This window comes from Protomyctophum parallelum, assembly GCF_964188405.1.
Source record: "Protomyctophum parallelum genome assembly, chromosome: 15".
Classification (NCBI taxonomy): Eukaryota; Metazoa; Chordata; class Actinopteri; order Myctophiformes; family Myctophidae; genus Protomyctophum; species Protomyctophum parallelum.
In genome coordinates this window covers 44,414,243-44,432,413 of record NC_139710.1, presented here as the reverse complement: position 1 = coordinate 44,432,413, position 18,171 = coordinate 44,414,243, and the positions used below count along the sequence as shown (strand labels likewise).

General features: G+C 42.6%; 1 protein-coding gene across 8 annotated transcripts in view; it reads right to left on the bottom strand.

Moving 5' to 3' along the window:
- ep400 (E1A binding protein p400) overlaps positions 1–18,171 on the bottom strand; it is a 43,746-nt gene that overhangs the window by 24,854 nt on the left and 721 nt on the right. For all 8 annotated transcript variants that reach the window (XM_083784657.1, XM_083784659.1, XM_083784660.1 and 5 more), the window contains exons 2-22: positions 15,960–17,335; positions 15,753–15,857; positions 15,551–15,620; positions 12,808–13,193; positions 9,437–9,736; positions 8,965–9,150; positions 6,364–6,504; positions 6,191–6,269; positions 5,770–5,807; positions 5,617–5,671; positions 5,386–5,475; positions 3,899–4,012; positions 3,596–3,786; positions 3,274–3,451; positions 2,541–2,677; positions 2,160–2,329; positions 1,678–1,852; positions 1,323–1,459; positions 750–936; positions 464–633; positions 101–318 (exon numbers count right to left, since the gene is read on the bottom strand). In XM_083784657.1, the coding sequence (XP_083640783.1) occupies positions 101–318; positions 464–633; positions 750–936; positions 1,323–1,459; positions 1,678–1,852; positions 2,160–2,329; positions 2,541–2,677; positions 3,274–3,451; positions 3,596–3,786; positions 3,899–4,012; positions 5,386–5,475; positions 5,617–5,671; positions 5,770–5,807; positions 6,191–6,269; positions 6,364–6,504; positions 8,965–9,150; positions 9,437–9,736; positions 12,808–13,193; positions 15,551–15,620; positions 15,753–15,857; positions 15,960–17,300 (4,468 nt within the window). In that variant the 5' untranslated portion in view covers positions 17,301–17,335. The remainder of the gene's footprint in view (positions 1–100; positions 319–463; positions 634–749; positions 937–1,322; positions 1,460–1,677; positions 1,853–2,159; positions 2,330–2,540; positions 2,678–3,273; positions 3,452–3,595; positions 3,787–3,898; positions 4,013–5,385; positions 5,476–5,616; positions 5,672–5,769; positions 5,808–6,190; positions 6,270–6,363; positions 6,505–8,964; positions 9,151–9,436; positions 9,737–12,807; positions 13,194–15,550; positions 15,621–15,752; positions 15,858–15,959; positions 17,336–18,171) is intronic.

Genomic DNA, 18,171 nt, shown 5'->3' with positions numbered 1-18,171 from the left:
CCCATGCGACTAGTCTCAATGTTTGTAAACAAATAATTGGTCTATAAAGAAGTGTATAGCTGTGGATCTGTGTGCAATTGGCATAGTGGTATGGTCTTACCCTGGGAACTGGTGGTAGTGGTAGTGGTGGTGACAGGGGACTTGCCCCTGGACTGGGATGGCTGTGTGGTGGTGACAGCAGAAGCAGCAACAGCAGCTGTAGCAGCACTGATGGTGGTAGAAGCGGTGGAGGTGGTAGGAGGACGTTGGCCTGCAGTACCAGTAATTGTAACCAGACGTCCCTCTGGCTTTGTGCCATACTGCACTGGCTGAAATAACCTGGGGAACAAACAAGGAGCTGTGTCAGAGGTATGAATCATATCTGTTACCCTGACACGCTGCAAGCTTCCTTGATACGAGTGTCACCGACTAGCAGTAATGTTTGCAGCCCAGGGTTGCAAAAGGTTTGGAACCTAGTGCTGACCTCATAGATTTGATCTTGCATGGCTTAGGCCGAGGCGGTGGATCTGGAGCGCTGTGGATCTCCTCTATGAGCTGCTTGGTGACCTTCAGCTTGGGAAGAGCCTCCTCAGTATGATATCGAGTCAACCTGTTTTCATTGCTGATCAGGTCAAATATGGATAGGTCCACAGTCTAGAAAAGAGAGAGAGATGAGGAGAACTAAGGAATGTGCTATAAGACAGTAACGTGAATATATACAGTAATACAATAACAACTCTGTGTATATCTATGTATGAGGATCGCATCACCTTCCGTGGGTCATTCTGCAAGGCTCCTAGTACCAGTGATGGTGTGTTGTATTGTAGAGAGGAGCAGACATATGAGCTGCCCGTCTCTCTGGGGGCCACCAGGTCTGGGTGATTACACACCCGCTGCAACTGCATCAGGACCTGGAGCACACTGACGAAGTGTCCCGTCTTCAGCGCCTCCTGGGCTCTGAGGGGGAACAAAGGTAGGAAATATACAGGGGAAAATGGCAGAAATTGTAAATCAAGTCAAACGGGTTAAAAGGTCAGGTTAAAACTACAATCCATTAATCATTACTTATTTTAATGAATAAAATGTTAACTAATCTGTAAGGTAGAGCATGTTACACAATATAATTAGCACATATTATGCAGTGGTTGGAGGTGGTCTCTGTACTCTACTGTGGACCCTGGAGTTGGGTAGGACATTGTCTGGAACTACACCTCCCGAAATCCGAGACAGGAAGCTGGCATCTGTTCGTCATTTCCACAACTGAATTATTGTAGCTTAAATGTAAACCAAAGTGTTTTCTTCAAAGTCATGCCATTCATGGTCCTGGAGAAGCCCTCTCTCACCCTGATTGAGTTAGAATGTCCTCGTACAGGTTCTTCTGCCTGCTGGAAAGTCGGCATTTGAGGATGTGCTCATACTTCTTCGGGAGCTGTTTCTCCACATCCCTCTTAGAGCGCCTCAGAATGAAGGGCTGAATCATCTAAAGTCAGAAAAAGCAAATATTTCAGCCAATTGTAGGAGAATTGGTTGAATGTTTGCCACTGCATTCCATGTGTTGCCCTTGTGTGACAGCAAGATCCTCACAAAGTATTGATAGTATGTGGGGGACATAAACAATTGTAAACTGAGCAACTGACTGAATATTGGGATTCTTTTACCATGGTCAACGAGGGAAAGTTGGACCGGGCCAAGACTCACCCTGTGGAGGCGGATGACCAGTTTATGGCAGTAGTCCTGGTTCTGGTCGGTGCCGGCTTTGACAGGGAAGTCAGAGTACGGCCTGGTAATTCCTGGGAGCAGGAAGTGGATCATGGTCCACAGCTCTTTCAGCGTATTCTGTAGAGGAGTGTTGATAAGCAGTATCCTCTGCTCACTGAAAGACAAGATCATGATAGTGACAGTGTAGTTACTTGTAATTTTCACAATCAACATTATTCATGTTCTGATCAGCATGTTAATACAAGTCTGATCGATGACTCATTAACGTTCATAGATCAGAGGAAACCCATTTAGACCTAAGAACTGATTCTACAAATGTCTTCTAAATCATGACAGTTTTCTGAAAAACCTATGTTTCTATATCAGTGGTGCTCAACCCTTTTCATGTCAAGGACCCCCAGAATTATCTGAATTTAGCCACGGACCCCCATCTAAAAATATGTTGTTTCATCCCCACTGACCTTTTGAGGGAAAAGACGGTTTCCCAGTGTTTCTCTGACATGTTTTTTATAAGCTGCACCTCATCCAGCACCAGGTGCCTCCACTTTCTCCTCAGAAAGTGGCTCTGGTCCTTCAGCAGCAGCTTATAGGAGGTCACGCACACATGGAAGCTGTTTGCTTCTCCCCACCACTAGGGGAAAAACAACAACAACATTGACCATATTTAGCCTCGCCTAGTTCTGAAAGAAATACCATTTCAGTATTCAGAGCTGAGTGAGTGAAAGTTCAAAGGTCAAACTGTACTGTATTAATTGTGTAGCTTTTCTCATAATTGGTTGGTTAGATGAAGACATCAAACATTTCAAATAAATTGCTAATTAAATGCAGTAAAAAGAAAGTACCGTTCTTTTGGACCGGCGCTCCCGTCTATTGCCCAGGTAGAGGAGGATCTTGAGGCCAGGACACCAGCGCTTAAACTCCATCTCCCAGCTCAGCAACTTACAAGTTCTCACCACTATGAGGTGAGGCCCCCAGATTCCTTTGGACAAAACCAGCATCCGATCATGGAGAAAGTCATTCACACTCAAATATGCATTTATGACAATTGTCCACCACTTCTTTCAATTAAATAATTTTTCCTAGTTACAACTTTCTAACACTGCATTAATGTAAAACATAATAGGGCATAGCAGTAGCTGCCATTTTGTGGATCCACTCAAAAAAGCCCATTCATTTTCCCAATAGATTTCCAAAAATATATTATTTTAATACATTGTATTATATTATATAATTAAGCGTACATTTTTGAGGGCCCTCCTATATTCAGCTATTAGTGTAGATTTCCGTCCTACACAAACATTAAATTCCTTTATGTCATAGTGTCTGAGCAAATCGGCTTAGTGTCTAATTTTGTCTTACACAAACAATAAATTCCCATTGACAATGAATGGAGAATTTTACGTCATAGTGTCTGAGTAAATAGGCATAGTGTCAATTTCATACATGATGTACGGCGATAAGAGCGCCCCTCACTTCACACGGGTTTTCCACAGAATCAAATGTTTTATGGTCATGATTCACCAGGAGCGAGCCACTGCTATGCCCTATTGACATGGTTTTTAAACTGAGACGTACCCTCTTGACCGGCCAAATGTGCCAGGTAAGCCACTGTCTGGACGGTCTTGCCCAGGCCCGTCTCATCAGCCAAGATTCCATTGAGGTGCTTCTTATGGAGGTTCGCCAGCCAATCCACACCAATCTGCTGGTACTCTCGCAGTGAGCCATGCAATAGAAAAGGAGCTGGGCTGCGGGTCTACGAAACAACACAAAGAAAGATTATATGTGGATTAGTGTGGGCCGTGGTAACAGAAAGGTTGGGAACCTCTGCTCTATACAGCATAGGATCTGTACCAATTTGCATCTTCATCCCCTAAAATCTATCTGCAATATGACTTACAGCAGAGGTGGTCCTGGCGCTGCCCTTGGGCAGAATGACTTCTGTGGCAGCTGCCACTTCGGCTATGTCCGTAATGGGTTTGCCATCAGAGTCCGTAGAGCCAGATTTGTCTGTCCCACGATATTGGTCCACACTGAGCAGGGAGTCAATTAGGACAGCTGCGTGGAGTCGGTGGTCATCAAAGTCCATCTCTGGAAAATAATCAAGGATTAATAAATCAGGAAGAACACCAGTTTGGCGATGATGAGTTTGAGGATAAACATCTATTAAACATAAAGGAGAGTATTTAGATCATAAGCACACCTTCAGTCTTCTCCATATCATCTTCATCAGTCTGTGGACTTGGCTGGGGCCATGCAAAGTTATCAGCATAGGCCCCAGCATACTGTTTCACCAAGGCATCGAGAGGCATTTCAGCTGAAAGATAAGTGCAGAAGTGCATTAAACAAACATTAAAAGTCCATAGACTTAGCTGTACCATATGACCCTGTGCTGCACCATGTGCCCCTCAAAAACGATGACAGGCAGAGCTCAAAATTGATATTTTTGAGAGGCTTTGTGTGTGTGTGGACCCCATAGCGATGATTTGATTGGCTGAGCACGGAATTGAGATGATTTGATTGGCTTTAGAGGATTAAAAAAAAAATCACACCTGTGTGAAGTGAGGAGCGCTCTTATCATCGTACATCATCTCATTCCGGCCAATCAATTTGTATACTCACCTTCGTCATCAATGTTTGTGTTTACACAAACACTCAAAATTGTCCATTTATTGTCAATGGGATTTAATGATTGTGTTAGGACAAGGTTGGTGCACAAGCTGGACATAGGAGGGGTTATCGCCCCTCAAAAACTAGGACAGAGAATTGAGGATGCCACAAGTGATTAGCCGGATTGGACTTGAGGATAAAAATGCAAAAGGTTATTAGTATTAAAAGGTGAAAGTAGCCTTAAAAACATATGCTAAATCAACACTGGGACTTTACGCAATATCCTGAGGGCAGGATTTTTATTTGTTTTGCTCTTCCATCCATCTCACCAAGGCACTGAACGTCTCCCTCTACACCGATATGAATCACATCTTCAATGTGTTTTATTTATTCACTTCGAATATATAATCTTTTATATAATAAGAATCTTTACTGTCCCGAAGGATATTCGTCTTTGTGTCTTCCCCCCATCTCTCTCCCCGTTTCCTTACTGTAATCTATCAATAAAGGCAAAAAGCCCCCCAAAAATACCTTTAAAAAGTAGTGCCGAACACCAACATAAAATGTTATATGCACACTTGTATACTCATTCTATAATAAATATTTGTTCAGTCTATTCGTGAGTTATCTGGCTGAATTTCTATTTATCTTCTCTCCACACAATGTCTGCTTGTAATGGGGGGAAGCCAATTATTTTCATTAGACAGTTCCATGTTTGTTTAAAACCTAGGCTTTAGATTTTCCTTTTATCAGACTCATGCTTGACCCACACTTAAAAAGTGACACAGCGACAGATATGCTGTGTCGGTTTGTATCTTTTGTAGCCGTCAGTGTTGGGGAGAATATACACTGGAAGATCACACAGAAAGCGCTGTAATGTCTGAGCAGTAGTGATGTCTCTACTATGCTGTGTGTCAACAAACTCCAGTCTCCAGTCCACATTACATACTTTAGCACCTACTTTCCTAAATACAAAAGAAGTTGCAAGAAAACAATTATTTGACCTCGCACAAAGTCAGCCACAACTCAGGGGTTAAAAAATGAAGGTAGGTAAGAATATTTCAGGAGAAAAGATAGTACCATCTTTGGCCAAGTCTGCCAACTCTGCCTTCTGGTTTAATTGTTCCTCCATGGCCTCTTGCTCCTCTATGGTACTCTCCTCATCTGGTACTATAAGACAAGGAAGACGCATACTAGTGAACGACTGTGACTGCGAGTAGTAGAAAATAATAGTACATACAATCACAGGATATTTAAAAGTACAGGTTTGGAATTTTAAAGAAAGAATGATGGTCCAAACCACACACATACCTTCTTCATCAAGCAATGGACTGCATTTTCTTTTCCGGTTTGAGGCTGGCAGATCCTGTAAAATGTCATCATCATCATCATCATCAGTATGTGTCCAAGATATAATGGGTGCACTGCTAGTGTGATGACCAAACTGGTCGGTGGATCACCTACCTCTCTGTCAGCTTTCGCTCCTGTTGAATGAGCAGGTCCTGAAAAGCAGCAAAATATTAGTTATATTAATAATTATATAATAATTATATTAATAATAATTAAGTTAATAGCCAAAATCAAAGGGAAAACCTGAGTAAGGATCATAAAATGTTTTAAATTACCCCCCACAACATACAAATCATAAAACATAAATAAAGAAATCCATGAATACTAAATAGTCAGTGACTTCCTGCAGTTGGCATTACATGTATTTGTCTAGCAACCCCTTCCTCAAAAGATAAAATAAAAAAGTATTATTATTATTTTCCCCCTCGTTTAGTTTCCCACAACATTCTTCAGAAATGACAAAGCATACATCCAGACATTTCTCCAAACAAAATTGTAATAATTTCTAATAGAAAGCATTGTCAAAGAGACTTACCCTTGGCTGAGGCTTTCTGTAAGCTGAGCACTTTCAATCTTTTCTGATAGATTTGAAACTGGAGTTTAATTTCCACAACCTGAAACATTCAGTACATCTTGTAAGACCATTGCCCATTGATCGTAATTCAATTGCAATGTCGTGTTTTCAAACATATAATGGACATAGCCTACTTGTTCAATGTTGGACCAGAAGAACTCCACCTCCCGGGCAACGGTACTGGCGATGAGGCGAAGATGCATTTCCTCCTCTTTCTTAGTCCTCTCTTCAGTCTTCCTCTGTTCTTCATGGTGACGGGCACAGGTACGAACCAACTAGAGTGAGGACACATTAGAAAGGTAAGGTACAAGACCATAATTAAACAAACTAGAGTGAGGACACATTAGAAAGGTAAGGTACAAGACCATAATTAAACAAACTAGAGTGAGGACACATTAGAAAGGTAAGGTACAAGATCATAATTAAACCAACTAGAGTGAGGACACATTAGAAAGGTAAGGTACAAGACCATAATTAAACAAACTAGAGTGAGGACACATTAGAAAGGTAAGGTACAAGATCATAATTAAACCAACTAGAGTGAGGACACATTAGAAAGGTAAGGTACAAGACAATAATTAAACCAACTAGAGTGAGGACACATTAGAAAGGTACGGTACAAGACCATCATTAAATGAACCAACTAGAGTGAGGACACATTAGAAAGGTACGGTACAACACCATCATTAAATGAACCAACTAGAGTGAGGACACATTAGAAAGGTACGGTACAACACCATCATTAACCAACTAGAGTGAGGACATATTAGAAAGGTACCTTACAACACCATCATTAACCAACTAGAGTGAGGACACATTAGAAAGGTACGGTACAACACCATCATTAACCAACTAGAGTGAGGACACATTAGAAAGGTACGGTACAAGACCATAATTAAATGTCTGTTATGAACCAACTAGAGTGAGGACACATTAGAAAGGTAAGGTACAAGACCATCATTAAATGAACCAACTAGAGTGAGGACACATTAGAAAGGTAAGGTACAAGACCATCATTAAATGTCTGTTATGAACCAACTAGAGTGAGGACACATTAGAAAGGTAAGGTACAAGACCATAATTAAATGTCTGTTATGTATCATTTGTACCACCACCACAACAGGGATTGAAGTGGACAAGTTTGGCTTTCTTTTGATTTATGCGGTGTGATTCTCGCTATAAGAGGCCCCTCGCTGTGGGCCCCGAAAAAGTTCAGAAGTCCCAATGTTAAAGGTGCAGTGAAATGAAAAAGACGGTTTTCACACTTTTAGACCATATCCGTGGTCATTATATGGGCATACCTAACAATGGATGCCAAATTCTTTTGAATATTCTCATTTCTGTGTGTTTTTATATCAAAGGTCCATAAAAACGATTGCATTATTTATTTATTAAAACGAAAACGTGCTGCGTGATGACGTGTAGAGATACACATCGATAAAAGCCAATAACAATGAAGCTCACCCGTTTAATTTCCCATATTTGCGCGTCCGTCCATCACAGCTGCTACTGATTACAGAATACTCCGTTTTTATTTCCATTCCAGATAACATCCAGACAGTGTATTACTCGCTTTCAACTTAATTATCACACTAGAATATGTATCTGAAAACATTATATGGAAGAAATAAGCCACATAACAGTAAACTGGTTGTGCTGGCCGACCATATGATTTATAAACAAACAACACCACGCTGTTGCGCCTAGCATAGCTACCGTCCCTAGCTACCGTCCCATCGCCTGAAGGGATGCGGCGCTCTGATTGGTTCAGAAACTTCAGACCGGTGTTTCATGTTGAAACACCATTTTCATGTTGTTCACCATTTCCGTTTCACTGCGCCTTTAATCGCTCAGCACCACCAAGCCTGAGAAAATTTCACACTGTAGCACTCAATGTGTTAACCAACTAGAGTGAGGACATATTAGAAAGGTAAGGTACAAGACCATAATTAAATGTCTGTTATGAACCAACTAGAGTGAGGACACATTAGAAAGGTACGGTACAAGACCATAATTAAATGTCTGTTATGAACCAACTAGAGTGAGGACACATTAGAAAGGTAAGGTACAAGACCATCATTAAATGAACCAACTAGAGTGAGGACACATTAGAAAGGTAAGGTACAAGACCATCATTAAATGTCTGTTATGAACCAACTAGAGTGAGGACACATTAGAAAGGTAAGGTACAAGACCATAATTAAATGTCTGTTATGAACCAAATAGAGTGAGGACACATTAGAAAAGGTAAGGTACAAGACCATAATTAAATGTCTGTTATGAACCAACTAGAGTGAGGACACATTAGAAAGGTAAGGTACAAGACCATAATTAAATGTCTGTTATGTATCATTTGTACCACCACCACAACAGGGATTCTGCCAAACCAATTTAGCCTAGACTCGTAACACAACACAAATACACCCTCACACGAGAGTGTGCACTGGCGGGGCTCGATAATCATCATTACCATTACATAACATAATGAACATACAAGAAATGTAAACAGCTTATGAAGCCTTCCGTATGAAAGGATGTACTCTTTGTTTGTTCCTTATGTCACATTCAAAACAGCAGTGCCAGTATGATGCATGTACGTTTATTGAATGGTTAGTGTGGCCAGCCAGCGACCCCCCAAAATAATTAGGCGAACCCCTGCCCCCTAAGACTAACTTCTTTTCTGCATGAAACCCTGCACTACCATACTCCAAATAACATTTGGACAGTCTTGGTACCTTCTTGGCAGCAGCCTCTTTCCACCTTCTCTCCTGGGCAAAGTCAGCTGCCATCCACTGCATCTCCTCCAGTAGGTAGTCCCAGTGGGACTTTGGTCGTGAGGCCTCCATGAGCTTCGGCAGCCTGCTAGCAGACCACTGGCCCTCCTTCCTGAGCTCACACATACGCTGATGCACCTGATTCTCCTGGTGGAAGAGACAATATAGGTACACAATTGTAAATTCAATCCATTGTACACAACATCCCGGCATTGTCTAGAAGACCTTGATGAAGGCTTCTGTTTGCTGAAAAGCATTTGTTTTGATAATGTTTTATTATTATTCATGTAGTGCAGCTTTTCACTCATTTACAAGTCAATCCAAGCACAACAGCATCACAAGATAATCACACCACCAGTGTGGTAGTAGTAGGCTGAACAGATAAACAAAGTAGCCTTCCTCTATTAGTGTGGCTTGATATAAATAAACTTACCATTTTGGCCTGCTCAACCTGCTTATCGTGGGAGGGGTCCTGTGAGGATTGCATGATCGGGTTCTGGCCAAAGCCCCCAATCTTGACTGTTGAGGTTCCGTTGGTCCCAGCCATTTTGGACTGTGAGCCTGGGTTTACGTTGGACCCCGGAGGCCGGAGTGAAGTGGGAGTGTGGGTTGACGGGACAGAGTTGGTAACAGATAGTGGGGCAGGAGACATGGAAGACACGGACAAGGAGTTGGTCATCATTCTCTGGACCGGTTGGTTGGACTCTGTGCAAGGACGTGCAAGAGCCACCGTCTGAGGGAGGGAAGAAAAATATGAATTGACATGTTTACACTTTAGGCATGTTCACATTTTATACATAAACTGTAAACATAAACTGTAAAGTCAAGAGAGGGGATGCCATGCAGCAAAGAGTCTTGAATCCGATTCGAACCCATGCCAGGTGCAGGAAGGCCTTATTTGGTGGTATACACATTAAATTAAGGGCAAGTGCAAGTTTGGTAGCACACAATGAGGGTCGCCTGTTGGAAGTGATTATAACATTGACTTATTTAAAAAGGATAATGCATCAACTGCTGATTTCCTAAATACCATGTACAATAACTATTTTTATCCTATGATCTACAGACCAACAAGAGTGACCAGTTCTTCTGCTACTCTTTTTTTTTTTTTTTTTTTTCCTACATTTTTATCCCACGATTTTGTAACCCAGTTTTTCTTTTCACCCAGTGCCAATTATCTAATGTAATCCTGGGCGCTACACTTCCTCTGCCAACCTGGGGGGGGGGGGGCAGCGGACTGACCTCATGCCTCCTTCTATGCATGAGGAGTCCAAGCTGCTTCTTTTCACCTGACAGAGGGGAATTTCCCCGGCCGGACGTAGCGCGTGGAAGGGACACGTTATTCCGACCAGTTCCTTTCCCCTCCATCAGGCGCCCCGGCCCAGGGGGAGGTAGTTTTAGAGACCAGGATTACGGCATGTTTTTACGGCAACTATATAAAAAATTCCTTACAAATCCCACTACACTTAATTCTGCAATTTATAAAAAAATATTAAAAAAAATGTAATCATCTACTGAGGATATCCAAGAAAAAGTATTTTTCTAACAAATTCAGAGAATCATCAGACATCAAGTCCACTTGGGGAACTATTAACGAACTTCTCAACAAAAAAAGGTCTACTGTACCCCTCTCCCATCTCAGTTCAAGGATGGTGAAAATATGCTAAATGATCCTGTTGTAATAGCTAATGAATTCAATATGTTTTTTGCAAAGGTAGGTTCTTCTCTGTCCAAGGATATGGGAAAACCCAATAGTAATTTAGATTACATTAAGGGTAACTTCCCTACTCTCTTGAAATTTGAAGACACGAACGAAACAGAAGTTTTGGAATTAATTGCCAACTTGAAGATATCAGCAGCTGGTCATGATGATATAAGTGCATAATTGATTAAACCAGTATATTATTTTATTAGTAAACCAATTACCCACATTCTCAACCTATCTCTGCAATCGGGGGAGGTTCCAAATGATTTAAAAATAGCCAAAGTTATTCCTTTACATAAATCTGGAGATCCAAGACTTTTTAATAATTATCGACCAATATCAGTGTTACCATGTTTTCGAAACTTTTGGAGAAACTGGTCTACAATAGAATGTTTAACCATTTAAACGAACACAATATCTTATATGAGCATCAGTATGGTGTTAGGAAACGTCATTCCACTGATATGGCCCTTTTACAGCTGGTTGACAAAATCTACTCGCGCTTGCTCCCCAGTTGCAGACCTTGAGTGTGATCCATAATTCCATATAAATATCATCAAACATGTTTGAAAATGATGGGAGGGTTCAGATTGGAAATTTGACCACTCATAGATCAGGGGAAAGAACGCGCACTGTGTGAAAACTGCTTTTGTGTCATTTCTAACAAGAAAAAACAACAACCTCCGGGATGACGGATCCCGAAGATATTTCCGGGCGGGAAATTGCGTGCCCTGTACTCGGGAGGACCGTAATCCCGGGATCCCGGCATTAAACCCTACTGTCTATCTATGACATTAACATAGTACAATCCTGTTCTTTCATATATAAATGCACTTACCTTCCAAATATGCTTCCTACAACTTTCAAAGAATATTAAGACCAACTCTCAAGTTCATGATTATAATACTAGACAATCTGACAATATTCATCCTCCCTTCAGCCGTACCACTCTTAGCCAGTTCTCCATAAAAGTCAGAGGTTCTTTACTCTGGAATTCACACATACTTATTGCCAACTCCTCATCTTCACTCTGTAACTTTAAACATAGATTGAGGGCCAGCCTCTTGAAGTTACCCTCTACAATTGATTCTAACGTAATGTAGCCTTATTGTGCATACTCAGACATACACGGACTCAGACACGCGCACACATACGCACGCACACACACACAAACACATACACACTTCACAAGTGTAAATAATGTATTTCTTGTTGTTTTTGTTATTTTCCATACCTATGTTTGATTACTTTGTCTTATTATTTGTATATTACTGTTTGTATACAGTATTAACTTTGGTGAGAACCACATATAAGCCCTCCCTGGGTTTCTTTTCTCACCTGCACACGCTTCTCTTTTATTGATGTTACCTTTTTGTACTGTTTTTATTGTGCGAATAAACTAAAATAAAAAATAAATAAAAAAGTGGTATGGCGCTTGGGTGCCGGTGATTCTCAGGCTATTCCACTATGATGGCTTCCATCTTGGATGCTAAAGCAAAGCATCAATGCTAGCGAGATAAAATGAGGTCCATCCTTGCTCTAGAAAATGCCAATGTTCCCATCACGCTCACCGGATAATCAGAAAAGACATCCGAACATCGCAGATTAGTTCAAAACCACGGACAGCTGATTCGTTTCCGAGAACAAAAGCATGCAAAGGCCGCGACTAAAACAGAAGTTAATGTGGTTGGTCATACAGAGACGGTGCGGGTGGGGCCCTAGCAACGGTGCATAGCAACCGGAGCGGTTAAAAAAATGGAAAAGAGCAAAGCAAGCTTATAGCGATATCAAACGCCTCAAGACGAGCCTACTCATCAAAAGCGCCCTGCGCATTGCGCAAAATTAATTAATCAGGAGTCGAGTATACCCGTCAACGGGATGAAATGTGTTAAAGACTTTGTACAAAATGTAAACAAACATACCACAACTTCGACCAAGAAAAATAAATATGTAAAAAATGTATGTATAATACATGGCAGAAGAGGAAAAACTAGACAATGACATATTTAGACAAGTATTGTCCAATAAATAAATAGACCAACCCAAATGTCCAATTTGGGACAAGTACAGTATTCGTGAATTGTTTCTTTTAGACTCACCGCCTGTCCTGACATGGCCTGTGGCTGTTGCTGTGCCTGCAACTGGATGTGAAGGCCAGGTTGCATCTGTTGCTGGAGTTGGGCCTGGAGCTGAGTGTGGGCGTTTACCGATGCCAAGATCGCCCCGGCCGCCTGCACTTTCCCCTGGGCCTGAAGCTGACCGGCAGCCTGGGCCGAGGCCTCCACCAGCTGAGATTGCTGAGAGAAAGTCATGGACAGGCCAGCCATGGGGAGGGAACCTGGTGGTAGCCTGCCTGGCAACTGGGGAGGAGGGGTGTGCAAACTGGCGGCGTTCTGCACCGGAGGCCCTTTGGATGGGTCATACTGTTGCTGGTTCTGCTTCTGTCCTGCAATTTGGACTATTTGGGGGTTTGGCGGCATTCCGCCTGGGGCGCATTAATCAAAGAGGGCAAACAAAAAAGGATAAAGAATAAGGAGGAGAGGGGGCAAAAGAAAACAGGTTATGATCAAATCTTGTTTCCCAATTTAAAACTTCCTCCAATAGTTTGACTTGCTTACCTATAAAAACCTGCAAGACCCTTTAGTACATGGTCATTCGACAACTGAAAATCACACCTAAAATAGGCTCTGTGCACAACTATAGTCCCAGGTTTCCCGAATGGGCTCAATGGGGCATAGCTTTTTCCTGTTCCATTACCCCACAGCCTCGTTTGATTGGCTCAGCAGCAGATTTGGACCAAAAACAAATGCCGCCCAATCAAATTAAGCTATTGGAAACTGAACAGTAACATGCAACAGTTGTGCCATATTCTCAAAACGTGGAACTACAGTTAAGCACAGAGCCTATTATAATGATATTGGAACAAACTGATAAAGTGGTCATTTTGAAATGACACAATGGCTTTATTTTTTATTAAGCTTTAGGTAATATTACAGCTCCTCAGGACCTGGCTTTAATGAACTGGATGTATTGTATGAGTCAACAGCAGTGAACTACCACCTGCTGATTGAAGAGTGGTACTAATGAAAATCATACAGAAGAAAATGATTACAGAAGAAATGAACTAAAGTGGTAAAACTAAGTGATAGTCTACATGTCAATAAAATACAATAAACAATACAATAAATATACAATCAAATACTACTTTGATTAATGCAAAAAAATAAAATAAACATTTTATTTCAGATGTTGAGAGCATGTGCTTCAATGCATCAAAAAGTAGGCATGCAATTAACAGAGCTTGTTAGACATTTGGGAGAAGAAAAATAGAAATGTTCAGGAAGAAAATGAATAGAAACTATTTAAAGTAAAGGACAGGGGAAGAAGGTAGGGAAAAGGAAACAGCAAACACTCACAATAACACTATGTTCAGCATGCATGAAGCATGAAGCAATGTATTTCTAGCGATAACACAGGCACATGAATGCCTCCATCATAGTGAGATACACAACAGAGCGACACGGCACAGAGGTGAGCAGAAAGACACACATTAGGGGGGTCTTAGCAGGCCTGAGCGGAGCTGTGCAACACTAAAGCAGCAACCTCCCTTACCTCCCTGTCCGTCACACCACCTGGCCCAGAAGACAACACCTGGCCCTGACACACCCACCATCAAAGCACGCAAAAACTCCTCCACATGATTCCCTCACCTACTTCGACTGAGGGAAAGAAGCCAAGTGAGAACAAAATGCCATGGAGTGACAACATGGAGAGAGACTAACAATATGTGACCTCTAAAACAAAAAGACAACACCCTTGACAATGAAGCGAACAAAATTAAGATTGATTAAGATTGAAATGATATCGAACCCATGTTGACAATGTCAGAATGTAAGGATAGACATATGAAGGAGTGAGTGGTAATGAGAAACCGAAAAAGGAGGCACAAAAAGTGAACTCATGGAATGAGCAGACACGAACACCTCACTGAAACATTTTCCAGGGTTCTCCACTTTCTGCGATCCACCTCCAAATTAGCTGACAAGTCGTCAGCATGGGCAAAGTCCATCCAAATAAAGACAGCTGGGAAGAATGAACTTTGGAAAAGAAAAAGATGGATAAGGATGGATGATCCACAGTCCACAACAAAAAAAGGAAAATCATAAGACAAGGCATCTTCCCAGTGAGTGGCTACTCTTCTTCAGAGTTCGATTGTCGTCTTTCCCATTTTTTCTGATAGAGAGCTGGAGCTGGGTTACACTAAGACTGAATTTCCTGTGGCTTGCCGGGAAATCCCACAGATGGATGAAGATCGGACTGCTGATACTGCTTGGAAGTGTTTTTGGGGGGGTACTCTGTGAATTCTTGGGGTTCAGGTTTTTATTTTCTCTCCTTCACATGGAGGATTGGGCTACGACCAGCAGCATCGAAAAGAACACAGAGCGGCCTGGTAGTAGCACTCCTACCTTGCGCAGTTGGCATAAGCTGCTGAAGTGGAACGCCAGGTGATCCTAAAGGATGCTGGAAAATCAGCCCATGGCGACCAACGTCAATCCGGGACCTCTTAATCTGATCTGGGATTTAAAACACACAATACCCTCGTAACGCAAAATTACGCACTCGGCACACACAGTAATGACCTTCTGTGAGACCTTACAGGCCACCTCTCCTTCCTCGAGGTTAAGGCTTCTACACAGAGTGCTAGTAGAGGATGCCAAATATCTAAAAGCAGAAGCAATTAGAGGGGAGAAAAGAAAAACAAATCAACGAAAAACAGAAAAGCAAAGGGGGAGGAAACAAACCAACAGCAGAGACACGGGAAGTCTACGATCCTTGCCCTACCTGCTTGCACCATAGCCTGTTGCCTCTTAAAGGCATCCATGTCTCCAGGGCTTGTAACAATTGGGTGACTCTGCAAAGACAGACTCTCGGACAGTTAATAAGTGATCTCATTAAACAAATATAGCTGCAGGTTTTCAACAGAATTAAGACGGATTACAACCGTTTCTGTAACTCAGGGAGTTTAAAGCACTGCCACTGTCACCTGAAACAAAGTAGTAGAGAATGCTGCAGACACATTGGGTGGAAGCTGTGTTGCTATGGCAACTGGTGTCACTGCCTGGCCATCCTTTCCAGTGCCAACCTTCACCTAAAAGAATCACAATAAGAATGAGTGAACTTCCTGATTTCATTTAAGCCTAATTCTTCCTACATACACACTTGTCATATCAAGAAATAGTGAATGGAATACCTCGTCATTAATAACCTCTGACTGTTCCTCCTCTTCTTCCTCATCTTCTAGATCCAAGTCGTTCTGCCTCAAGTAAGTGTAAAGTGGAACGCAAGGCTTCTTTTTGAAAGCCAGGTAGTCCATCATATTTCCCTGGAGGTGCTGGAGAAAGAAAAGCTCAATCAGATAGTCTTTAAACACTTCTTTCAGGCTCTCCATCTTCTTGGTGTGATGCTCTAAGCACTGTTTCCTCAGCTGGGCAACTTCCGGGTTGGAGGGGGCAATTTCTTCTAACTTCTTGGACATCTGCTTCTTCACAGTGCCCACTGCCATACCGGTGGGAGTGAGCGGTGTGTTGGGGATACCTTGAGGGGGATTCGTGAGGGACGGACTGGAGGGAGGAATGGAGGAAGGCATACTGAATGACGCTGTGGCAGCTGTTCCTACTCCAGCAACCACACCCTGCGTGGTCTTCTCAAATATCATGGGGCGTGCCAACTGTCCTTGAATGATACTGCTGATCTGTGGAGGTAGGTTGGAAGTGGTGATGTGGCCAGGGCTACCCAGAGTTGGGAGAGCCGATCCAGTAGCCACAGGACTTTGAGGTCCCAGGTGGTGAATGGTGCCACCAGTCTGCGAGTGGGGCTGGGACAGCCGACGCTCCCTCACAGAGCCTGGTACTCCTGGGGAGGTCAGCTGTACCTGGCCAGCATTGCCTGAAGTAAGCTGAGTCAATCCTGTCCCATCTTGGTAAACAAAGTGGCCACTACCCGGAGGACTTATATTGATCTGCCGCACCAACATGTTGGCATCAACGAACCTCGTTGGGCTCTGTCCACACACTGCCAAACCTGCCGTGGGAGCTCCTGGCCGTGTCACTCCCTGCAAGGAGACTGGGCTGTGCTGGGTCGGGCTCTGGGGCTGCATGGACTGTGGCAGAGGTGAGGTGACCTGAATGTAGGAGGATGGGGCGTGCTCAAACCTCCACTGTTGGGCCGTATGCTGAAAGCCTGGAGAGGCCGGGTTCTGGATGGGGACAGGGGTTAGGGTGATCTGTTGGTTACCCGTTACCATCTGGCCCACATTCTGCAGGGTGATGTTCATGTTTTGGCCTGTGACGGGGCTGCGACTCATGATTATCTGGTAATTGGGGGACTGGGGGGCTGAAGGGCTCGTTGCAGAAGTGAAAGTGGTCACAGGGGATTGGGGGTGGTTGACTATAGCTTGCTGCTGACTAACTGCCATAGCTGGCTGCTGCTGCTGTTGTTGTGACTGCTGTTGGTCATCTGCCTCAGATCCAGCGGCAGACTTGGACCTCTGGAGTTGCCGTTGCATGTTTTGTGATCCACTTCCATGGTGCATTGCGTAACACTGTTACTGTGCCTCAATACAATGATCTATGGAGAGAATAACAGATCGATTGATTAGTACTTTGTTCTATACTCAATATATAGCAACACAAGAGAAAGCAGGCGATGCAGTATGAAATAAAACATTTTGGTCACATAGCAAATGTGACCAAACGGCCACCGCTATCGGAAGGTCGCTAGTTCGTATCCCCGGACCGGCACGTTAAAATTACCACCGCTGAAGTGCCCTTGGACAAGGCATTGAACCTCTACCATGAAATGTTCTATGAGCAGGGCCTGGCTGTAAACAAGTTCTTGAGCTTAGTCCAGTTACCCTGGGTAAACATAGTACCTTTCCTTTCCTTTCATGTGATTCACACCAGGAAGCCCATTACACTTTTATCTGAGTAGAACAGGGGCCAAAATATGCCACAAGCATGTCGGGGTGGGTCTCTGCAGTATTTACAATGAATATATTTAATGATCAGTGTTTCCCTTCAAGGATAGAACATTTACTCAAAATGGTCAAAACGTTAAGAAGGTTAGTAATACATTTTAAAACACAAGTTTGCAACAAACTATAGTAGGTATAAGTACATTATAATAACTGTCAAGACAGTGTACTTTGAGTTTGACAGCAGTTGCATAGACACTATTATGGACCTTATTGAGCCGTGAAATCTCATATTTTGGTGCCTTGAGTGGCAATAAAGGAGCTGTTTCTCTGTTATGAACGTAATCTGCAGGTCCAGAACATAGCCCTGGTCACTACATAATTCCCTACGTTGTAATAACTATTTATATCCTACAATACATATTAATGTATAATGCATTATACAAAGTAAGGCTCAGTGTTACACGTACAGTTGTACTCAATCAATATA